Source organism: Molossus molossus, unplaced genomic scaffold, assembly GCF_014108415.1.
Source record: "Molossus molossus isolate mMolMol1 unplaced genomic scaffold, mMolMol1.p scaffold_m16_p_4, whole genome shotgun sequence".
Lineage (NCBI taxonomy): Eukaryota > Metazoa > Chordata > Mammalia > Chiroptera > Molossidae > Molossus > Molossus molossus.
In genome coordinates, this window is record NW_023425377.1 from 17075571 (window position 1) to 17099947 (window position 24377).

Here is a 24377-nt window from a genome sequence, read left to right on the forward strand (position 1 = left end):
ACTCACACCCCATCCCTAGCCCCCGTTATCAGTTTGGTCTGTGTCCTTCCTGCCTTCCTTCTGTACGGCTGGATTTACATGGGGGGCGGGGCGCGCGGGCCGGGGGGCTTCTTGCACATGAACTGTCCGCTTGCAGTGACTCTCCATCGTCTCTCCACATGGGCACACGCCCACCTGCTCCATTCTTTTTAAATGCTGCTCCGTATGTCACTGTATAACCTTCGTCATTTGTCTGCTGATGGGAATTAGGGTTATTTATAGAGTCTTTTGCTGTCACAGTGCTGAAAGGAACGTCCTTGTCATTTCACGGTTTGTGTCCTTATTTAAATAGTTCTCTGACATGGGTAATAGGACGTAGAATTATTAGATCAGAGAAGAATTATTTCTAATTATAATAGATTTGGCCAACTTACTCTTCAAAAGGCTTCTTCCCGAGCATTAAAACACATATGCACACATGCAATAATTTTATTTTTTTTCTCATCTGATTTGATCCGTAATCATATTGGGAACCTTTTCTTTTGAACAGGCCCCTCTGGGCCCTGAGTGAGACTGTGGCTTTCCCCCCAGGACCTCTCCAGGCCTAGACCACCCCAGAAGGCGCTCCCGGCTAACCCGGTGCCGGGCCGCAAGAACCTCCCCAGGCCAGCCGGTGTCGCCATTCTGCCACCCACTGCCACCCGCCCTGAGCAGGCCAGGCCTCTGATAGCATCTGCCCTCAAGGTGAGTCTGCGGTAAAAGCTGAAGCCAGAGGCCTCCCGGGGGCAGGACTGTGGCTGAGAAAACAGACTGAGTCCATGCTCCTGGTGGTAGGGCTGAACTTCCCAGACAAAGGCCAAGGACCAAAGCTGGGTGTTTCTTGGTGCCCACATGGCTGTCCCCTAAATGGCTGGTAGGGTTTTTTTTGTTTCATGGTAAAAGTGATGTAGAGGAGCTGAGCTCTGATGGTTTCTCACCTGCATCTGCAGCTGAGTAGCTGGGAGGCCCTGCACAAGTACCCCGCCCCCCCCAGTTTGTTTCCTTTCCTGGGGAGGCAGTGAGGAGTAGCCCCTCAGGCCGCTGTGAGGGTCACGGCAGATAATTTATGTGAACTGCTGGCCTGTGTGCACAGATCAGAGGACTCCTGTTCCCTGTTCCCTGGGCTGATGTGTCCTCCGGCTGCCAGTCCTGAGAGTCGGGCATAGGGCGGGTGAGGAGGCTGGCGGACTCTGTGTTCCCAGGAGACCGTGGGAAATCTGTGGGGGGAGGGAGGGCGATGGCTTGTGAGCTTGTGGTGGGGGCACCACCATGTGGGGTTGGTGTCACAGACTTCCACCGGAAACCATGCCTCTCGCTGACCGGCTGACACCCGACTGCCCTGCCGAAACCGGAGGGTAACCCCCGTGACCCTCCCGATCAACAGGGACCTGATGTCTCTCCCTCTCCTCTCTCCGCAGTTTCCTGACTATAGGTCGCAGAGGGCTGGGCAGATGACTAGCTCAAGAATCTAGACCTGTCCACGGGGCTGCTCCCTTTCCTGAAGGACTCTGAACACCAGTCTGGAAGAAGCCTGTCTGGCCGCCTCTGAGCCCCTCTTCCCTCCTCCCGGAACCACTGCATCTCCGAAAACCTCCTGGATTCAGGGCCTCCCCCGCCTCCTGGGAGGCCACAGGGACCACTCTCCAATGGCATCCAAGTGTTGTTTTGTGCAATATACAGCCCGGGGCAGGGGGGGCACGCAGGAGAGGATGAGTGGCAGCTCCTCCACCCTCCCTTCAGCTGGCCCCTCACCTCAGACTGCCCGTGGCCCAGGCAGTCTGAGCTGAGGAGCCTGCCTGGGAACAGTCCCCTCAGGGCAGGGCTCATCTTGGAGCAGCCACCCACTCTCACCCTGTGATGGAGGGTGTGCATGACAGCTTTCGATTGCTTCTGTCTTCCTGGAAGGTCCCAGGCTGGACCGAGGCTAGGCACTTACCCGTCCTCCGTAGGTCTGAGATTGAGAGGGGTCAAACCAGCCACTGCTGGGTCCCTGCTCCATTGGGGTCACAGCTCTGGCTCTGCAGCCACATGTGAACAAATCCAGTCCCCTCCTCACCCCTCCCACACCCCCACATGCCCTCATTTCCCAGGTCACTGACTCAGACAGGTACTATTCGTAGGCAGTGTAGACAGCAGGGGGAGCCCCAGGCCTCCTCTGAGCCTAATGCCAAAGGTTTTGCCTCTTGACTCCCTAGAATTCTTGGTTGCCCTTGTTTTCGCCTCTGCACTTCCCAAGTGCCCCACGCTTTGCTGTCTCCTTCCCTGCTTGGACCCACTCAGTGTGTGGTGCCGTGGAGAGTGGACCCTCGGCCGTCCTGACTTCCTGGGGTCTGGTGCTTGTGACCTGCATGACAAGGTCCTGCCTCAAGGGTTGGCTCCATCGGCTCTCAAGGGTGTTGGCCAAAGTGGACTCGCGCCATGGCTGTGGGGGTCATGGCTTTGTTTTTCATTGTGTTTGTGACCTCAGCAGGGTGGGTGTCTCCCCACTGCTCCCTGACCTAAATCTGAGCAAGGTCCCCCGGGATGGCAGCGGGTGCTGTGACCTAGGGAGCAGACTCCTAGGAACCCCGGCCTGTGCGCAGGTCTGTCCCTGACCGGAGGCTGTGCTGTTGCCTGCAGAGCAGAGCACACCTGTCTCGAGGTCCGAGACAAGCAGCGGTCACCGTGGTGAAGGGACAGTCTGAGCTGGGGCCAACCAGGCTGTTTATAGTCTGCCCCCTTGTGTTCTCTCTGGTCACTGCCCTAATCTGCCCCCCCCACCCCCCACCCCGGAGCAGGGAAGGAGGGCTGTGTGGTGCTCTGCTAAATCCGATGACTTATCTCTGGAATGTTCTCTGGGACTGTCTCCCACCCCCAGAAAGGTGCTCTTGAAAACCTCAGTGCAAGGAAGAGACTTGAGCTTTCACCCCCAACCACCCCCACCCCCCTTACAGTTCTGTGCACACAAGTGCTCAGTAGATGTCCTTGGGTCTGTAGACAAGTGGGAGATTTGGGATCTGCACCCGGGGATGTACATGGGGTGGATTTAGAAAGATCTCAGGAAAATGAGGTTCTCTTCCCTCAGGTAGTTGTGATGTTCGCGCCCTTGTCTCGCCGGCATGGGCCCTGGTTGCCCCCCACAGCCAATGTCAACTCACCTTGCTGCCAGTTAAGTCGGGGGACAGCTTGCCATTGAAGTGTGCTACTGCAACCGTCCCAGGCCTCAGTGCTGGGTCCCAGAAAAGTGAAAGTGAAAACAACCCCCGCAAAAATAAAAATCACCCTTAAAGCCACCCCCATGGCCCACAGATGTTCCTGTGGCTTGTCCAGCTCTTCTCCCTCACGGCTCTGAATGCTACAGCCATTGTGGCTGCTTGAGCCTTTTGAACCTGAAATCCACTCTCCCTGGAACCATAACCGAAAGACATCTGGGTTGTTGCTTTCTTGTTTTTTTTTTTTTTTCTGTTGTTGTTCGTTTTCCATGATTTCAATACCACCTCCATCCCATAAAATTGTACTGTGAACTGGAAGATGGCTGAATTTTTAAAATTTGATAGAGACTGGGCAGCGGTTCCATTTATATTTCGCTCCTGGCTCTGTTCAGGGAGCCAGGCATCGCCAATCTGGCAGGCCCAGGTGGCAAGACCGGCCATGCCGTGCACCTTTCCCCCTCTGTGCCCACGTGCTGCTTTGAGGTGACAGAGATAAATCCGGACTTAAGGACGGAGGGACTTTCTTAGAAAGGGTGACTGCAGCGGGGACAGGGAATATTGCAGTAGGCATAATGCAACTGCGGCAAGGTCTGCTCACATCCCAAAGCCCAGAAGAGGCCTTTGCTTTTATAGGGAGGAGTGAACTTGGCCAGAAAGAGGTATATTCAGGGACCATGTTTGTGCTCGCCTTTCGGGGGAGGGGCTGTAGGTCGGCTCGGGCTAAGGGTGGGTCCAGGTTCGGAGTCTAAGGGGAGGAGGGCTTAACAAAGGCTCAGTGGACTGAGTTAACCAGCGCTGTGTTCAGATGGCGATGCATATACATCTTTTCAAAAGTTAATTTAGCCTTCTGCCAGTTTTACAACCCTGGAAATGTTTTCCTTAAGAGCCTGGGAGCCATCTCTGCAATGTAAACCTCAGGGGACTTCAAGGGAGATAGTGCCTGGCTCCCTGCCTGTCTCAGTGGGAGCTGCAGCCCAGGCGCCCGGCTCCGAGTTGTAACTACCTGGCTGCCCTGGGTTCTCTTTAGCCTTGTTTACTTCTCCCTGTAAAAGAAAAGCTCCTTTCTGCCCCGGCTCTGAGACACGTGCAGATCTCCTGGGATTGCAGATCTCAGCCCTACTGGGTCGTTCCTTGCCCGTCTCTTGCAGTAATCCTTTCGAATAAAGCCTCCCCTTACCTATGTCCAAATTTGTTATTTGGCAGAGGGGACGGAAGATGTGCATATTTATATTGGGGACCAGTTCTACAGTCAGTGATTGTATTAACTGCATGTATAACAGCTCTGCTGGACACTCGAGAAAGCCAAGGGAATGCCAACTGGAAAGGTGCTAAGAGGGGTTCTGCAGAATCCAAGCCAGGTGCCCCCCAAAGTCACCCTTTCCCACATCTCACACCATCCACTGTGTGTGCGTATGTGTCTGGGATCCAGGGCAATGTGAATTTTCTTTTATTTGGGAGACTGTTTGTGGAAAACAGGTCATCTTCTTTCTTGTCCACCTATTAATTGTTTACAGTAGTTGTACATCTATGCAAAATACTTGAATGGGCCGTGGTGCCTTTTTTCCTTGTTTGTATTTAATTAAAATAAATTGTCATTTGAAATGTTGTCTGGTTTGGCAGCTCTGTTTTGCTTGCTTGTTTGTTTGAATGTCCTACCGCTCAGCCTGGAGAGGATCTGGCCAGGAGGGCTCAGAAGGAGCGTGCCCACCAAGACCATCGGGCATCAGGCCATAATGGAAGAACCTGAGCTACACAGAAGCCTTGGGCTTCCCCAGGGGCAGTCAAAAGGGCTGTTTCTCTGCATTTGGACACAGGCTGGTCAAGTTTAATTAGGTCTTGTGTCCTAAAGACATGAATGATCCTGGGATTCCCTGATACGTGTTTGATAGGCAGCAGAGACTCTCTGTTCTCATCTTAATTGTTAGGGTTCATGCTCTTCAAAGAGGGGGGACTTGCCCGAGGGCACTGGGCTGGGTGGGCAGGTGCAGAGCTGGGGCCGAGGGGGGTGCGTCTTCTGACTCCAGAGCCCTGTGTGCTGACAGCTCATCCCTAGTGCTTCCCAGTCCGTAAAAGGATCCCACCCTCGTTCTCTCATTTCATCTCCACTTCATAATAACCATGATAGCAAATAACATTTACCGAGTACTTAACACACGCTAGGTCTGAGTGCTACTTTATCTCATTTAGCCTCCACAGGAGCCCTCGGAGGGCTCCTTGGTATCCGAGCATACTTTTCTAACCCGCACAGTGATGAGTTTGCCTAAGGACATCAAAGGCATCAAACACAAATGCCCTGAACTATTAAAATGTCTGCTCACGAAATTAGTCCCCACCCAACAGCCCTGCTTACCTACCACCATCATCTAAACAAACCACAGTGTCCCTCTGTTGATAGTCGCGGACACAGAGCCTGGCTGCACAGACCTGGCTCACGTTCTGCCTCTGCTGCTTATGAGATGTGTGCGAGCTGGTAAGTCTCCTTTTACTACAAGTGGGGACACCACCGCCCAGAGTGTCCTGAACATGTCCTGTGGGGACGTGCCCCGCTGTGGCTAGCACCGGCTAAGTGCTCAGAAATGACATCACTGTTAGAGCTGTTCTGCTTAAGGTGTTGGGGTTCTGTTAGGCTCTGTTCTGGGTTAGAGCTGCCCCCCAAGAAGTTTGGGCAAAGAAGGACTATTTGGAATGTCACTGTTCCTTCATTCAACACATGTTTTTATGAGGGCCAACTATGTGCTAGGATGTCCATCGGGGCCTTCGCGGATGCCCTGTACTCCGGGGAGCAGGCTACAGACAGCTCTCATCGGGTGACCGCGCAGGTCACAGAGAAAATGAACAGAGTATAACATCAGACTGCGCCTGGTGGTTAAGGCTGTGGGCTCAGAGCCGGATATCAGCGTCGACTGATCATGGCTATGTGGCCTTGGGCGATTACCTAACCTCTCTGAGACCCATTTCTCATATATAAAATGAGGATGAAGCCCTGGCCGGTTTGGCTCAGCGGTAAGAGCGTTGGCCCGCGGACCAGCGAGTCCCGGGTTCAGTTCCCGCTAGGGGCACGTGCCTTGGTTGCAGTTTGTCCCTGGCCCCAGCTGGGGTCGTGTGGGTGGCAACCAGTCCATGTGTCTCTTTCACACCGATGTTTCTCCATCCTCTTCCTCCCTTTCTCCTTCCCAGTCTATCTGAAGATAGATGCAAAAATGTCCCCGGGTGAGGATAAAAAAAAAAAACTAAAAAATTTTTTTTCTTAAAAAAATAAATAAATAAAATAAAATGAGGATAAAAATATATCTGCTTTGGGGACTTGTGAGGACTTAGAATTTGCGTGAAGCTCTTAGCACGATGCCAGGCTTTTAGCAAGGGCTTGGGCGTTAACAAGAGACGAGCATCATCTATTGATGATGTCTTCTGTTTCCACAGCAGCCTTTCCTGCCCTGGTGAGGGCTGTTGAAAACCACTGTGGGGACTTCTTTGGAAGCCACAACCCTCCAGAGGTCAGGGACCAGCTTCCCAGCACTAGCGGAGCCAGGGTGATTGCTCCGTGTCTGAGGAAGGCTAAGACACAAGTATAAAGTAAACATACCCGAAGTCTTTATTCTTGACCCTGGAGACCACACTCTCAGGGCCCCCAGATGACTGCTCTTCTCAAGATCCAACATGTTGCATCGATTTTCGTTGCGGACAGAAATCCGCATTCACGACCAACTGGGGATTTGAGGCTGGAGACGCAGGAGCCAGCCTGTTGGTCGGCTGAAACTTTGGAGCTCCAAGGCCAGCAAGAGTCCCTGGCCTGGGCGTGGCTGCGCTTAGGGTGTGGTGTGTAAACACAGGGCGCAGGTGTGGAGCTAGGCAGGGGAGGCACCACCCCAACTGGGGGCCGAGGATCCAGGCTTCCCTCTTTATAGAGACACTTGGCTCCCTTACTTTGCATGCCATGGTCCTTGTACCAACTCCCACATTCCTGCAGCTGGAAAGGGGACTCAAAGGGGGAGGGGCTCAATTCTCTCTCTCTTTCCAGCTGCTCTTGTGTTTTGAATGCCTCTGGCCAAATGTGAAGGGACCGACGGCAGTCCCCAAAGCAGGTGGTGCTGGAGCATCATGACGCACTGCTTCCCAGGGTAGGCAGCGCACCAGTGGAGCGGGGGGCTTGGTGGCAATCTGGTCAACAGCCAGAATGTACCCGTGCCAAACCTACACCCCACTTGGTCACTGAAGTTCAAAGCTGGTCCCACTGGCCAAGCCTCTAATGCTGGAGCCCAGAAACTACCCAGAGCCCTCTCCACCCAGGGTCTTGGTTGGGCACCAGAGTGAACACTGAAGCTAGCTCCTGGTTTCCATGGAGAGTGGTTGCTTCCTGCCAAATCCTGACTTTGTGCTTCACTCTCATCTCACCAAAGTGTATTTTTGTTTATTCCTTGAGGAAAAATAAAGTGCATTCTGCCTCAAGCGCGTCGACGGGGTACCTGAAAGAGCAGGGCACTTGCTGTTCTGAGGCAAAGGGACAATTGGGTTTGCCAGCAGCGTCTTGCTGCGGAGCGTCTTGCTGCGGAGCATCTTCTGTGGTGGTGGTTGTCGCTTTGTTTTGAGTTCTGAGATAACAGCCTGGACGGCTCCTTAGGACGTGTGGAGAGAGGGAAGGGGCATGGGCGTGGAGTCCGTGGGTACGAGGATGCTGACCTCGGGGCTGGAGCGCTTGGGGAGTGGGGCTGGTGGAAATGTTTCCCTGAGATGCCAGGTGACTTTCACAGTAAGAAGGTCAGCTGAGGTTTAGCTTCTGTCTCCAAAGAGGAAGCGCAAAAGCAGCGAGATGTTTCTCATTAGCTGAGTCTCTGCCGGCTCTGGACGGGGTGGACGGGGCGGCGGGCCAGTGGCTCTCTGAGCCTCAGGGAGCCTGTTTCACATCACCGCTGGGCTAAGGAATGGCGGGCCAGTCTCCGGAGAACAAGTGCTGAGGATTTCCTGACGACCAACGTCTCGGGGAAGTTCTCAGACTATGCTACATTCAACGGGTCAAATTCCATCTTCTTCCCAACAGCATACGGATGGCACCAAGGACCCATGGGAAGGGAGGTCCAGGGGACCTGCTGGCAACAATGTAAGTAGGGCGTTTGATCATGAGGCTGTGTTTCCAGGAAGTGCTGCCCCACCACTCACTGGCAGGGGCCTTCCTCCTGGAAACAGTGATGAGGTATAAACCAATGTCTCAGAAAACAGAGCCCATTGGTAACCGTTGTGCTGGAAATAAGCAGCAGGTTCCAAAACGGAGAATCAGGCTGAGCCACAGGCTCCTCCACTCCCTCCTGGAGCCCGGGCTTTAAGAATGGACGATAAATACTTTGGGCTTCTCTTCTGGCGATGGGGTGCTGGAGAGTTCTATATTGTCCACAAGGACATTCTTGTCTTCGAGTCTAATGACAGTGGGCTCTGGGGCGGGCGCAGGGGTGGGGGCTTTGTGCATGTGGGGCAACCTCGTCTGGCTCATGTCCAGGTCTCTGAAAGCATGAAGCATGAACACACCCAGGATGATGGTGACAAAGCCAGAGAGGGTGCCCACGATGTCCACGGCGGACATGCTGTGCCACTCCTTGAAGAGGATGATGGAGGACGTGACCACGATCGTGGTGAAGAACACGTAGTAGATCGGGAACACCAGGGAGGTATTAAAAATGTCCAGCGCCCTGTTGAGGAAGTTGACCTGAGTGCTTAGTGAAAGTGCGAGGATGAGGGACAGGATGTAGGGGAGAGGGTGCCGCACAACTGGCAGCCCCTGGAAGAAGTTCTTGATGGTGATGCCCAGACCCTTGACGGCAGACACCGAGAAGGCCCCGATCACAGAGCAGATGACGATGTAAACGAGGATGTTCCTCTGCCCATAACGTGGGGCGATGACGAAGATGAGGATGAGGCAGAACACCAGCAGCAGCACGGCAAACACGATGTACCCTTCAGGAGGGGAAGGAGACAGATAACCCCAAGACCACAGCTGCCTCGTTTGTAAAAAAGGCTAATAACAACACCTTCCACACTGAGCTTTTTCCCCCCGCAGGATTAAATGAGATCATGTGTGCTGTAAGGCAGAATGTGTTCCTCCCAAATTCATATGTTAAAACATAATCCCCAGTGGGACGGTATTTGGAGGGGGGACCTTTGGGAGGAGCCTGCATGAATGGGATTAGGAGCCTTATGAAAGGGACCCCAGAGAGCTCCTTCGACCCCTCCGCCACGTGGGACACGGTGAGAAGACAGTTATCTATGAATCAGGAAGCGAGCGCACCAGGCACGACATGTGCTGGCACCTTCATCATCGACTTCCAGCCCCCGGAACGGAGCGAAATAAATTTCTGTTGTTTATAAGCCAGCCAGTCTGTGGTCTTTAGTTACAGCAGCCTGAACTGACTAAGGGAAGTCAGACAAAGCCCTTAGAACAGTGTCTGCCACACACTAAACACTTCACAAGTGGCACTGATACGCATTAGGCTGGGAAACCTATAGGCTGGCCTTAGTACCAGCGCCCCTTTCTTTAGCTTGCCGCCTCCTCCAGGTGGCAGCCCCGGAGATGCCCCGAACCCAGTCCGCCCTTCCACTGGCTCATCCCCCACCCCGTCCTGCTCGGGGGGCGGGGGGCGCGGGGCTTGAAGCCTACCTGTGTCTTTCATCTTGGCGGCCATCTCGACGACGGTGGTGACCTTCTCTTCCTCGGGCGCATGTATCACCATCACCGTGCTGCCGGTCACACAGATCACACAGCCCAGCTTTCCCAGCAGGTTCAGGCTCTCCCCCAGGAAATAGGAGGAGAGGATGGCACTGCAGGTGGGGGTGGGAGGATGGATGAGGCAGCCAGGCCCGTGCCAGGACCCAGAAGAGGACTGAGGTCTGAGCTGGTGCTCAGGGAGAACAACAGATCAGGACACACGCCTCTCTCACAGGGAAGCTTTTCTAGACCCCCCGAGACCCTTACTGACGGGAGGGTTATAGCGGGTGCGGCTGGAACTGAGGACACACAGGTGCAGTTCTTTCATGTTAGAGACTGGAAGTATTCCACAACCGAAGGGTTGGAGGAGCCCTTCAAAGCTCTCTTGTCTAACGTCCCACCCAATGAGCACATCTTCTCTGAACTTTGCGAACAGACGGCTTCTGGCCTCGGCTTGTACACTTCTGATGGCAACCAGCTTACCCCTTTCACAAGGCGAATGAATCCACTGTAGGTTCATTTTAATTACGCACCTGAATTACTGTAATTTGTACTCATTATTACATTCCTATTCCTTGAGCCACACAGAACAAACCTAGTCTTTCTTCCTTATGTTTATACCAGTATAAACAACCACAATGACAATTACAGGCAGTGTGTCTCAGGCCTATATTACATACCACGTAGTACGCGAGGAACTTTCTATGTAGTATGTCACTAGCATCTCACAACTCTTTGAGAAGTAAAATAGGCTATCCCCACTTTATATTTATTTATTTACTTAATCCTCACCCGAGGACATTTTTCCATTTTTTGTTCAGATAGAGTGGGAGGGAGAGAGAGAGAGAGAGAGAGACATCGACGTGAAAGGGACACATCGAGTGGCTGCCACCCGCACGACCAACCAGGGCCGGGGACAAACTGCAACCGAGGTACGTGCCCTTAGAAGGAACCGAATCCGGGTCTCTCTGGACCACAGGCTGATGCTCTAACTGCTGAGCCAAACTGGCCAGGGCCTATCCCCACTTTATAGATGAGAAAACTGAGTCTTATAGAAGGGAAAACAACTTGGCAAGGTCATAGCCAAGCCAGGATTTGAGCTCCAGTTCTGTCTCATTATGAAGCCTGTGGTTTTTCCTCTGCACATCACTGAAGAGAATTCTCATGACTTCCCTGAGTCTTCTCTTTCTTTTCTGGGCAAAGGTCCTCCACTTCCTTGCTGTTTCTAGATGATGTAATTTTCACTCCCCTCCCATCTTCCAGACGAGCCAGCAGAGGTGAGGGAAGGAGCGAGGGAAATTGGGCAGGGCCTATATAATTGCGGGGGCTTGCTTGTTTCTTTACAAAGGAAGCATTAGTTCAGGGTAAAAAATCTGTTATCTGACCCAAGGCCGATTACAGGGGATTGATGTCCAAGCTCCTCTGAATTCTCCCATCTCTCCTCTAAAACTAGCAACACATTTTACCACGCGCGTCCCATTCAAGAGCCTGGAGGCATTAGCATTGGCAGAGGCCACACACTGGAGGACTCCCGACGCTCCCAACTTCCCACAGGTGGGAATATGTAAACTAATCAGATAAGCGATCCAACATCAGCCAACCGTGCAATATGAGTCATGGCTCCAGGTGTTGTGGTTTTTGACTGCATAAATGTTGCAAAGTTGTTATCAACAATACAAAACAAAATGGAGGAAATTATGGATACTGGGTGTGGTTGGCTAGGATTTACCAGGGCTTCAAGGTTAAGTCAATTCGAGCCAGCTTCAAATGGGGTTTCAGGACCCCCCCCCCCCGAGGAGCTGTGTTTGTCGGGAGGAATGGGGCAGTGGGAAGCACACACATTTAGTGTCAGTTCTTTTTAAAACCAGCTAACATTTGCAAGGCAACACAGCATAGTGACAAAGCACCTGGACTCTGACATTAGACTGCTGGGTGGGAATCCTGGCCTAGCCTCTTAGGACCTCGGTGACCTTGTCCAAGCTGCTTAACCTCTCTCGGCCTCAGCTCTCCCCTCCTTTCTAATTACTAGGGATGCTGTCAGGATGAAATGAGTTAAGGTACAGAACACATTTAGAACATTTAGCACCTAGTAAGCCCTTCATATATGTTAGCCATGGCTATTCTTCAATGCTAGTCTAACTATGCACTTTCTGTGTATTATCTCATGTAATCCTTATGGCATTACCTTCAGGTGTTATTAGCATACCCACTTAGCAGATGGGGAAACTGAGGCTCAGAGTGGTTAAGTGGCTTGCATATTTACGGTAACGTAACTACTAAGTGGTAGAGCTAACGTGAGAACTCAGGGAATGTCCATCTGGGGTTCATGCTTTTCACTTGTAAGCTTCTCCTGCTGGGGCAGCAAAGCACTGACATGAGATAGTTAGACTGGTGGCCAGTGGAAGCCCTTCCCACAGGCCTGGGCTTGGTCTGCCCCTCCATTGCCTGGTAAGTTGAGGGGAAGCGAGAACAACTGGCAGCAAGCAATTTCAGGAGCCAGAGCGCTGGATAGCACTCCACCTCTTTCTGGGAGCAGGGACCAACCCACATCCCTTACTGCAACTGGCAGTTGACCCCGCTTGCCAGTTCCAGACGTCAACCAACCGAAAATAGGAAAGAGAAGCCCAAGAGCCAGGAAAAGCAAGAGAGGTGACGATAACCTTATGAGGACGCTCAGCGCTCCCAGCGGTGTGATGACAGTCGCAGGAGCAAATGCGTAGGCCCCGAAGTTGGCAACTTCTCCAGCAGCCACTAGGAAATGAAGGAAGGGGAGAGGCTAGTGTGGCTCCAGTGGCCCATCTCCAGACCAAAGAGAGATGGCTTCATTCAGTGTTGGACCATTCATAGAATCCCAGACTCGCATTCCTTAAAATCCTGATCCTATGCTCTCTCCCTGGAGAATCTGATCGGAAGGTCAGGCCCAGATCATCCTGATCAAATCTTTCCATTTCAAAGATGGGGAAGCTAGGCCCAGAGTTCAAGGTCATGTGACATGGCTGTGGGTAGACAACGTCTTGTCGTTGAGCTCTCGTGGCTTCTTCTAGTCCGGGCATGGTTAAGTGTGTCTCAGGGACTGCCAATATTTAGTCTGTATCTTTAAGGTAACTTCTAAAAAAGGTCAATTATCAAATGAAGGAACAGTTCCAGTTATCAATTCCCCAGGTACCAACTGGCCCATACAGTCCTCTTTCCCAGAGGAACTGTGGGTAGTTTACAACAGGTAGGCTGGTGGATAGAAAGTCTGCCATTCTCAAAGGGCTCAGTTCTCCCCACTGGAGTCTCCAGTTTGCAAGTGCCTTTTCCGTCTCTCTGCTGGAAGAGAATGACCTGGGCCTGCCCTTTGAAAGCAGATGATAGATGGGATAGCTCTGGCTGAGACTGGAAATAAAGGGCATTATAAATGGAAAGCTGGCTCATTTTTCATCCGGAAGAATTAGGGTTTGAAAGCAGAGAGGGTGGAAAGTAGGGGAAATGTGCAAATTTGAGCAAACCTTCAGTGGCAGACCAGCCACGTTCTAAGTGAGCCCCTAGAATGCCTGTGGCACGAGGAAATTGGCTTAGGAGTCCCCGCTTCTGCCGTGGAGAAGCCCAAGAGACGACAACAGACAATCATAGCTCCCTATGTTTCAGGGGAAGTTGGGAAATTGCACCTTTATCGTTTCCAGCTCTGTACAAACCTCTCTGAGGATAGATGCTTTATGGGTGAAAAACGGACTTTGGGTTGAGGAAGTGATCTGAGCTACAGATAAGATGTTTTATCTGCAAAGACTGTCACGTTTGCTCCTAAAACTCTGGGCCTCGCATTCCTACTTTGCATACTAGACACAAAAACTCCCCTCCACCCTCCTTTTCCGCTCTGCCTCTGTCATCAATAGGTCAGTCGTTAGTAGCGAGGACCTCACTTACTGGTGAGGAATCCAGCCCACCACATCGCGTCCTTCAGGTAACCAAAGCCTCCATCCACTGTAGACAGAAAAGGACACAAAGTTACAACGTGGCCATACACTCTCTGGCACCTCTTCTATCTCTACCTTCACTCACAGTCTCTAAGGGTTCAACATATGTTAGCTGTGGTTTGCCCTCCGGACTTGCTTCTGGGCCCTCTCGCAGGTGAATTCACCCATTGCCCATGTCTTAAATACCACCCATGTGCTCGTGTCCCTGTCCCTGTTTCATTTATATGCCCTGATCCTTTCTTCTGAGCCCAGATGCATATCCAATCGCTTATTTGACACCTCTCTCTCGGATCTCTCATAGTCATCCCAAACTCGTCCTATGGAATTCTTGAGGGTAAATGCTTCCCACCCACCCACCAAATGAGACTCAGTGACTGGCACCTCCATGGACCTAGTTGCTAATGCCGGAAGCGAGGGAATCGCCCTTGACTCCTCCCACCTCTCCACCTCCTGCATCCAGTTCATCCTGCTGTTTCTGTCTCCAAAGAGCATCTCACATGTGTCCACTCCACGGCCACCACCCAACTCCAAGGGACTATCATCGCCTCTGGTCTGGGTGGAGGCGACAGCCTCCTCTGGTTCTTCTCTTGTCCCATTATAATCCCTTCCTTTCATAGCGGCCAGTGGGCGAAGACTATGTCATTCCTCAGCTTATAGCTGGCCAATGGCTTCCAGATACTCTTGGGATAAAGACCGGAATCCTCAACAAGCCCGTTCTCAGTTTTGACCCTGCTCCCCTATCCAAAGGTATCTCCTGCCTCTCTTCTTACTACAGTCTGGCTGCTCAGGCTTTCTTTTAGTTCTCGAAAAAATGATGAGGTCTTTGCGGCCAAAAGACCTTTGCGCATGTGCTTCTGTGTATGGAAGTCTCCTTAATGATATTTGCCTGAATCTACTCTACGCCAGTGGTCTCTGCTTGAGTAATGCTGCCCCTGAGACCTTTCTCCCTGAACCTTTATCTCTGTTACTTCCACCTGGGGTGTTCTGTCATCTCACCCAGCTCTTCTTCTTCCTGACGCTCATCATTTATAAAGTGAATCAATCTATTTATTTCCTGGCATTTCTCCCACTCAAAAGGAAGCTCCATAAAGCCAGGGACTGTATCTGCTGTGTTCACATGGTGTTCTCAGAGCCTGGTCCTATGAAGACGATGGTAATGGCTAGGTTAAAGACAGTTCTGTGAAAATCCAAATACTCTATGTCACTTTTCATGAATTCCTATTTGTCTAATGAAGTCTTTGGGTTCCTAAAGGAGTTAGAATCTCCCCCAAAAGTTAAGAGCTCTGAAAGCATTTTACTCTGAGGTTTGAAATCTCACAGGATATTAAAATAGCAGAAAATTGAAACTGAACATGTCCCAACTTGGACACATCCTTTTCCCACAAACCTGCTCCTCCTGCATTATTCATCTCACAAAACAGCACCCTCGTCTCCCCAGCTGCTCAGATCATAAAGCTGCATCATCCCTGACGTGTGTTTCTACCCTCCCCTTGGAGCCAGTCAACACCAAACCCAGAAAGTCCTGCCTTCAGAACTGGACTCCACCATTGTCTCCAGGCCCACTGCTCTTCCCCAGGCCCAAAGTTCTGTTGTCTCTCTCCCCTAACTGGTCTTCCACCTTGTCCCCAATCCACTCCCTACCCAGCCACCAGGGATCTTCTCACATCATAAATTGGACTAAGTCATTCCCTGCCCAACGCCTTTCAGTCACTTACAATTACACTCAGATGCTGAAGCCCAGGTTACAAGACCTGCCATGATCTGGCCCCAGCACCATCTCTTACCTTGCTATGCTCCAGCCATCCTGAACCACATTCAGTTTCTAATATCACTCATGTTCTCTCTCCTCTGGGCCTTTGCACATGCTGTTCCTTCTGCCCGGAACACCATGTCCTCCTCTTTCCCCCTTACCTTGCTACCTCCTCATTATTTAGGTCTCGGTTTCTGGATCACTTTTACAGAAAACCTCTCCTAACCCCCAAAGCCTGGGCTTCACATGCCCCTCCAAAATATTGCCATTTTCCCCATGAGAGCACCAAACACACTACAGAAAAATTGCCTACTGACTTGCCTGTCTCTCCCAAGGGCACTGCGTCCCATGCCTAACGTGGCACCTGACACATAGTAGGTACACAATGAATGATGATTAAATGAATAAATACTTTTACACATGATTTCATTTCTCAAGAATAGTTTCATGGACATACATCTTATTTTCCAAACAAGCAAATCCCTGTGGACAAAGACTCAGCAATTGTTTTGTAGCCCATAAGGAAGCTCAATATACTAGTAAGTGAGGGCATTCTAGTATCTGACATTGTTCTAGGCGGAGGTATTTTTATTCCCATGTTGTAGGGAAGTTGTGACTTGTCTATGATGATGCAGCTGATAAGAAATAAAACCAGGACTAGACTTGGGATTTCTGGTTCTTGGCGCTGAGACTATTCCCTCTCTTCACCCCAATAACTGATCACGAGGCTGTCGGGAAATATTGGGTCATAAAGGAAGGTCTCCCGTTGGTGGACTGGATTCCCAGTGGGGTTGACAGTGAGCCTGTTATGCCCTTCGAGGCCAAGCTCTCAAACTGCTTCAGTGAAGGAAGGTTCGTCCGCAGGGCTGGCTGAGGGTTCAGCTCCCAGCACCCCATCTCTGCCTTTCCCCCAGAAGCCTACCAGCCCGCGTGGCCCCCGAGGCCACCAGACGCATGAGGCCTTTCTTCTTAAGGATGACGCTGCTGCCGATGAGGAAGCTGGACAGGAAGGCCAGACCCAGGCCGATGTAGAAGCTGTAGTTCTTCGCGAACCTCTCCCGCCAGCTGTTAGAGGTGACATTGCTGGGTATCTGGGGACTGAGGTCACCGACGATCTGGCACAGGACTTGCTGGGAGGAGCAGTATAGGGTGATCAGGGAGCCTAGATGGGAAGACCATGGTGAGAGAGTCATGCTGGGGACATTGGCACTTATAACTTAAAAATATTAAAACTGACCTTTGTTTCAGACCCTATGCTTCAGCTACAGCGGGGCTCCATCCGCTCAGTGGGGCCCTCCCCTCAAAGCAGCAGTTAACATTCACTGGTGCTTATGCCGGGCTTGCATGAACTCATCAAATTCTTGTGATCACCTGTCCGCTAAGTGCTGTCTTCAAATGCCATTTCACAGATGTGGATTTGGAAGCCATGAGAGGTCATGTACCTTGCCTAAGACCAGAACCTGACTCCAGCACGTAACCACTCAGCTCTTCTGACACGCACACAGCAGGCAGAGCCCCCCAAGCCCCCACCCTCCTCAGAATCCCCTCCCAGCCTCTAAGCCTCCAGTAGCTCAGGATCCACAGGGATTCTCCCTCCAGAGGCCTCTTCACATCCATACCCCTACCCGCAGCCACAGTGGAGGCCCCGGCAGGTAACACGAGAGTGAGGTTGCAGAGTCCACAGCCCTTCCTAGGCCAGAGGATGATGACATGTGAACGTTCAGTTTGTTATAACGGACCATCCCCAGGCCTTACTTCTAAGACCTGTGGTGCCTGTGGCCAGTAGCTGAGGACTGTCTTCAGGCCTCAGTCGAATCAGTGTCCCTCTCAGAATGTGTCCTTAGTTTGCTTTCCAAGTCCCAGCGTCCGTGAGAGTCTGAATCAGTCCTCGTGCCCACGGCCAGCCCACGCTGCTTGCCCTTTTGGCATGAACACCAAGGACAACAGGACAAATGCAGGCCTGAGTCAAAAGCCCCAGAGTCCGGGCCCAGCTCCCTACAGTCATTTTTGCAGTCCAAGTTCAAGAAAATAGTACAGAGCATAGTGAACAACCCTCCAGTGCTAGGACTCACATGGCCCTCTGCTCCAGGGCTCTCCACGGGCCTCCCCTGCGTGAAACTAGATCAGGGATCACGTCCAGGGTTTCAGCTGAAGAGACTGGGGCTCTGCTAAGTCCAGGAACCCGCCTAAGGCGACGCTGCTGGTAATACTGAAATCAGAATCACGCCTACCTGATGCCAAAGCCCATGCTCTGGATCACCCCACACACCCCACAAAACAGGCAGCAAGGGGGATGGCGTTTCATCTGGCCTCTTGAGGGTTATTTGAAAATATGAATTTGTTACCAACATTTAAAAATCAGGATATTTCTCAAGCAAATGCAGCTTTTGGTAACCTTATGGGGCACACCTTCCTAATGTAACGATTGGCTGCCACGGAGCAGCGTTGCCCCCCTAGACAGGACATACTCTTTGCAATGCCCCAGAGTCCGTGCCCAGCTCCCTACAGTCATTTTTGCTATGTGTTCGGCCCTTGTAGGCATTTGAATTTGTAACCTCTGGTGATAGAAGGTCTTTTTCTAACTGCGTGTCATAGACATGGCTCCTGTGTCAAGGATGTGAACCTGGGCCAGGCACTTCTCCTTGGATCAAGCTTGCACTAGAAGGGCCCCAAAGTCCAAGGTACCCAGTGCAGAGTGGCATCTTGGTGGAACTGAATTAAGTGCAATGTTGACCTGTCTTCCATGGCACAGAAATACGAAACCACAGAGCTGCAACAGGCCTTCGAAGGCAACCCTTCGAAGGCAACCCATCTAAGCCTCTTTCAGCTGGGGAAACTGAGGCACCAAGGAGGGGAAGTACTAACTTGTGTCACACAAAAACCCAGTGGCAGCTGGGTGTGGAACCCACCAGGGGACACCTATGTGTCTTTTACGGTGGGAGAACTCTCTTTCTGACATCTGTGTCACAATCGAGAGATGAGACAAGAGCCATCTCAGCCCCTAATCAAACTCGTTCTGATTGCTCACTCGTGTTCCTCCTCTGGGACAAGAGTCAAGTTTGGGGAGTTCCCTGAGCTCAGGAAATGAGCCAGAGCCTGGGAGGACGTGGGCCAAGGAAGGTGACTCCTAAGAGGAAGGTCAAGCCCATTCTCATGCCCATTCCCTGCCCTCCTGAAGGTGCCTCTCCAACAGGTAGAACCAAAGGGTCCACTGTGGGTCTGGCTGTTTTGGAGAGGCCGAAAGTACCCAAGGGGCACAGCACCCTCGAGTTCTCCCGTGAGGGTAAAAAGAAAAAGAGAGAAGGCTGAGGGCCAAAGGAAACCCAATTCTGGGAAGGATGTCATCGGACAAATGGGTATTGGGCCAGATGATTCTTGCTTCTCTTCCAGAATATGCCAGGGCTGGGAACATCTTTTTTTCCCCAGGGGAAGGTGAGGCTGAAAATAAACTACCTGTTGGTCAGGAAGCCAAAGCCAGCCAACACCCAACAGGTCGGCTTTGAAAGCTTCACTAGAGAGAAGTTAGAACCACAGGGGTATCCCACAGGCCTCAACGCCAAGACAGGGAGGAAAGCTTGGAGTTGAGGAGGGTTCCAAGGAGCTGGGCACAGAGCTGTGAGTGCGGAGTTTAGAACCCAAATGGATCCCATTTCCCCCACTGCATCACAGACTTTCCAGAGCCTCAGATTCTCTGTCTCTAGAATGGAGACGGTGAGGTGATAGTATCTACCTGTCTCCTAGAGCTGCGTTAAGGGTTAAATGAGATAATGCATGTAAAGGGGCCTAGCCCACGCCCCACTTCATGGTGAGAAGTCAATGGAAAGCCAGGGGTCTTTCCTTATCCTTTCTGGGCTTGTTCTTTCCCACCTGTTTCTAAAAGGTGTGTGTGGGCTTGGGGTGGGGGTGCCCCTCTCTCCTGTCTTTGGTGGGCCCTAGGGAAACAGCCAGTCCTGGGTAGGTACTAAAATCTGAAGCAACTATACGTTAAAAGAAACCTGGGACCCCACACCTCTAGGTGGACCTGTTGCAATTGGTGCCTGCTCCTGCCTCTTCCTTACCCCGTTTGTCCCCTTTTGTCCCATTGTCCCGTCAGCTACCCAGCCAGCAACATGGGGGAGGTCAGTCAGAACCCTGCTCCTTCCCAAGACAGGCCTGAGGACTGGGTGGGGGACAACTCGTGCAGGCTCCCTCCCCCCTCGGTTTTGGGCAGCCTGGCAGGAAAGGAGCATCAGGAAGGGAAGAAGCGCAGTCCCCTGGGAGCCCGGTCCCCGCCCCCCCAGCCCCTCACCCCGGCCCGCAGCACCCACCGTTCTCGCAGCTGGCATTGCTGGCTGGCAGCTCCATGGGGCCCTGGGTGCAGGCCGACGCGCGATGGCGCCCCGGGCTCCCGGCTCCGGAGCAGGTGCCCAAGACTTGTAGTCGCGTAGCTGGCGTGCGAGAAGCCGCCGGGGTCGGCCCCAGGGGTGGGGAGAATGACCCGCCCCAGAGGGGGAGGGTCCCCGGGGAGGAGTCACCCGGTGTCTTGGGCAACTACGTGGGCCGGGGTCCCCCCCCTGCACGCGAGCTGCCCGCAGAGGGGCGCACGCCCTCCGGGGGCGGAGGCTGCCGGCTGCCCGGCTCCCCGAGAGGGAGTCACCTCTCCTCGCCCAGGGCAGGCGGCGAGGGGGCGGGTCTCCGGGCGCCACCCCTCCCCGAAGCCGGGACTGGCACCCAGTCCCTCTCCAGTGACAGAGTTGATGGGCCCCGATGGCGGGAGAGAGGGCCATTTTCTGGCAAGTGGGGCGTAGGGTCGTGGGGGTTGGAAGGGGGGACAGCTGCCAGTTTGGCCCTCTTGGTCCAAGGCGGTCCAAGACCCTGGGATTTTTCCTTCCTGGCTTCCTTCCTGGCTTCCTCCCTCCCTGCCTCTTCATTCATTCAGCATAGGTCTGGTAGTGCTGGGCACCAGTACACAACAGCACATAGTAGATGCCCAGTAAATAGTCGGGGTATAGGTGGAATGAATGGATGATAGACGCATGGTAAATTAAATGAAAGAAGTGAAGTGATTGGAGTCCAAAATGAGCCATACATAGTCCCTGCCCTCCTAGAACCTTATGTATTATTGTTGGGGGTGGAGGGGGGTCAACTATTTAGAGACTGGTGTTTTCCAAATCACCATAAAAAATAGGGTGACGGGAAGCATGAGTTAGTACTATGCAATAGTGAAAACCGAGGACGAGAAAGGTGGAGGGTATCCCTCTGGCCTGGCCTGTTGACATCATGAGAGAGCACGTTGAGGTTCCAGTGCCCGGTGCCAGCGCTGAGCCCAGACCGTGAGCTACAGACGCCCATGTGTGTGCTTAATGCATTTATTATGTATATGTGGTTTGAGGAGACACTACATTTCAGGGTTCAGGGCTGGGCCCCCTTGCCCAGAGCTAAGGGCAGGACTGAGTTCATCCTGTGCTTTGGAACAGGGCTCTTCAGAGTTAGGCGAATTTGGTGTTTTAGGGCAGTGGGCTGAGGTGGAAGGAGCTGGGATCTCCTGGAGGGCCCTCTACACCCTCTCTGGGCCCCAGGGTCCTCCTTTGTTCTGGGAGGGGGCGGGACCCCCGCAGGGCTGTCAGCCAGTGCATCCTGGGAGTACAGACATAAAGGGCCCCATTGAACTGCAGGCTCCTCACTGCTGTCCTGACAAAGCCCTTTTCTCCCGGGGCCACAATAGCCCTGTGAGGCAGGTAGCAGGGAGGCAGCACTGTCTCCCCAGAAAAGAACAACAGGGCTCACTGTCTGTCCCAGGCTCAGCCTCCCAGGGAGGGCGGGTGCCTTTGAAGAGTCTCACCAGCCTGGGACGGACGGGCTCTGTCCTTAGCCAGCCAGGCACTGCTGAACCAGCCACATTTCATTTGGCCAATTATTTTGGGATGAGCAGAAAAACAAATTTACCAAAACCCAAATTCCTAAAAACGTGGCTTCTCTCAGTGCCTGTCTAAATGGTAGCCACCAGCTCCATGGAACTATTGGGAACTTGGCTAATCTGAACTGTGCTAGACTGTCCATGTAAAACAGGCACAGTTTATGTCTTGGGCTAGATCACTGTCGTGGGGGGCTGTCCTAGGCCTGCAGGGTGTGTAGCAGCATCCCTGGTCTCTGCCCTCTGGATGCCAGCGGCACTCCCTGCCCCTCCCCCCTTGTGATAACCAAAAACATCCCAGACAGTTGCCAAAATTGCCCCAGGTGGAAAACCATGCAGATTTCAAACTTAGTAAAAAAAAAAAAAGCAAAATAATTTTTTAGTATTGATGATTTGTTGAAACGATAATATCTTGGATACATGGGTTAAGTCAATTATATTATTAAAAGTATTTTTCTCTATTTCTATTAAACAATTTAAAGTTATACATGTGGTTCACATTTTATTTCTATTGAACAGTGTTACTTTAGAAGAAGAAACTGAGGGCCAGAGAGGGAAAGTGACCAGCGGAAGGTCCCAGAGTAACAGAGAGGCTGCATCGGGCTTCAATTAGGTTTCCAGACTGGAATTCCAGATCAACTTTACTACTCCAGACAGCTTCCTAGCTGAAAGGAAACCCCAAAATCAATGCACTGTGTGTTTCCAGTGTGGCCAAAGAATGCTGGAGGGGAACAGAGAGCAGAGACATGAGTAATATGAACACTATTCACAGAGCGCTTGTTATGGGTTACATGCACGCTCATGTAATCTTTGCAACACCCCTGACGAGCAGGCTCTGTTAGTATCCCATTTTTCTAATGAGGACACTCAGCCTATAACCCAGCACAGAAGCCAAGAATCCACCACAGGTACTCTTTCCCATGCTACCAGACTGCCCCGTGGTCCCGATCCTTAGCTAGGTCACTTCAGGCATTCCTACCCCAGGTAAGAGGGCTGTGCAGGAGGTGGCTTGCAGTCCTATCCAGCTCTGCAGAGCTGGTCTTCTGGGCAGGCTGGGAAGGACAGATGGCTGTCATCATCTTCAGGCTGACCTGGAATTACGGGAATCTGGACAGTCAGCATGCAGAAGCCAGCTACCTTCTCCAGGCAGGTTCCTAGAATGGCTGCTATCCTTCTAAAGATCTTTATCGTCATTCAAAATAGCATTTGAAATAGACACAGGCGCACTCAGACTGGCCCTAAGAAGAGCACCTTGCCCAGCAATGGGGTCCATGCCAATTGGCATCGATAACGATGAAAACAACACACTAGTACTGACTTCTCCCTCTGTGTGCTAAACACTTTGAAGACATTGGCTTATGTGGTAATTACAATCCCTTACTCTGGGTACCATTTCAGGTTCCATTTTACAGATGAAGGAACTGAGGCTCAGAGAGGTGAAGTGACTTTCCCAAGGTCACACAGAGTAGTAGGGAAAGAACTTCAAGCTGGGCTTGTGGGTTCCCAGAGCAGTTCTCTTAACCAAGGTATTGATTGAGGCTGGAGCCTTCTTCCCAGACCTCTTCTTGGTTTTGCTCTGTATGGGGTGGCTGGGAACACTGGGGCCATCCAGACACCACAAGGCGGCTGTATAACCTTCTCATCAGCCGTCCCTCAGGGTTAGAACTGCAAGGGTGCAACTAATCCAACCCTTTTGGTTTGCAGATGGGGAAACTGAGGCACAGAGGGTGCAAGTTCAGGCCCACATCACCTTGCTGATTGGTGGCACTTGAATGTCAGTCCAGCACTTTTATCTTCCACTATGCTTTTGTTCTGGGTAGAAAGTGCTGACCTCCAAGCAAATAATAGAAGTTATTATTTTTTTTTACCACTTTTTAAGGATGAGCCATTGCACTAAGGATTTCATACACATTATCCCATTTATTCTTCACAATAAGCCTAAGAGTTAGGTCTGTGATTCCTATTTCAGAGATGGAAAAACCGAGGCTCGAGAAGGTTAAGTAACTTGTCTGCAATTAAACAGTGGAGCCGCTGGTGTGGCTCAGTGGATTGAGCATCGTTCCATGGACTGAGAGGTCTAGCTAGGTTCAATTCCCTGTCAGGGAACGTGTCCAGGTTGCGGACTCGATCCCCAGTAGGGGGCGTGCAGGAGGCAGCCAATCGATGTTTCTCTCTCACATCGATGTTTCTCTCTCTCTAAAAAAATCAATAAAAACCTATTTAAAAAACAAAGCCCAGTGGAGCCAAGATGAAACCTGGCAGACTGATCACGCATTTGTGGAATTCCCTCATCAGAATATCTGCCTACAGGTGGAAGACGTTTCAAATTCCTACAGAGGGCAGAGCTCACTGCAGGGAATATATGTGGAAGCGCAGCATTGCTGGGCCTTGGAGTGGGTGTGCAGAGCCTAGTGCACTTAATGTATGAAAAGGAACTTCAGATCTTATTGACAACCAGCACTAGTTACAATGATGCTGAGATGAGCTATGACTTGCTACTTCCGTGTGGCAGGTTCTTTACATGTGTTAACCTCAAGTTCTTAGAGTAGTCTCACCAGGCACATGAAGTTATCCCAGTTTTGCAGCTCATGACAGTGAGTTTCTGGGAGGTCTGGTGAATTGTTCAAGGTCAGGCAGATAATAAAGTGGCTAAGCTGGGATCTGGCAGGTCCTCAAAGCTCGTACTATGGTCTCTTCCTTGTTCCTTTCCTCCCATGTGTCTGAGTCCCTGCTTGGGCAGCAACTCCAGGGTGGTGGATCAGGGGGACTGTAATGATGCTTGTCCCCTGCATCTCTTTGGACCTGTAGCATCTGGTATGTGGGAACAGGGAGGACAGAGGCACAGTGAAATTTGTGGCCAGGGAGAAAGATGGGCGGC

At 51.9% G+C, this 24377-nt stretch overlaps 2 protein-coding genes across 3 annotated transcripts in view; one reads left to right on the forward strand and one right to left on the reverse strand.

The window, feature by feature from the left end:
* Nucleotides 1-4760, forward strand: part of ADAM19 (ADAM metallopeptidase domain 19) — a 76260-nt gene extending 71500 nt beyond the window's left edge. The window contains exons 22-23 of the mRNA XM_036282297.1: nt 571-723; nt 1437-4760. Of these exons, the coding sequence (XP_036138190.1) occupies nt 571-723; nt 1437-1490 (207 nt within the window). The 3' untranslated portion in view covers nt 1491-4760. The remainder of the gene's footprint in view (nt 1-570; nt 724-1436) is intronic.
* A 3763-nt stretch (nt 4761-8523) lies between these two features.
* Nucleotides 8524-19965, reverse strand: NIPAL4 (NIPA like domain containing 4). Of its 2 annotated transcripts, XM_036241245.1 has the most exons (6): nt 19914-19965; nt 16529-16768; nt 13807-13863; nt 12561-12651; nt 9853-10013; nt 8524-9152 (listed from the first exon to the last, which is right to left on the reverse strand). In XM_036241245.1, the coding sequence occupies exons 1-6, from the start codon at nt 19948-19950 to the stop codon at nt 8524-8526; spliced, it is 1215 nt and encodes a 404-aa protein (XP_036097138.1). In that variant the 5' UTR covers nt 19951-19965. The 2 variants fall into 2 exon arrangements, with proteins under 2 accessions (XP_036097138.1, XP_036097139.1); XM_036241246.1 differs by lacking the exon at nt 13807-13863.
* Between the last annotated feature and the right edge of the window lie 4412 nt (nt 19966-24377).

What these genes read in the sequence shown, in the direction of transcription:
- NIPAL4 (XM_036241245.1), bottom strand. Translation starts at nt 19,950, where the DNA reads ATGGAGCTGCCAGCCAGCAATGCCAGCTGCGAGAACG. An exon ending in GCGCTGAGCGTCCTCATAAG is followed by an intron (nt 10,014 to 12,560) that starts GTTATCGTCACC and finishes CCCCACCTGCAG; the next exon opens with TGCCATCCTCTCCTCCTATT. An exon ending in CGCCAAGATGAAAGACACAG is followed by an intron (nt 9,153 to 9,852) that starts GTAGGCTTCAAG and finishes CCCCTCCTGAAG; the next exon opens with GGTACATCGTGTTTGCCGTG.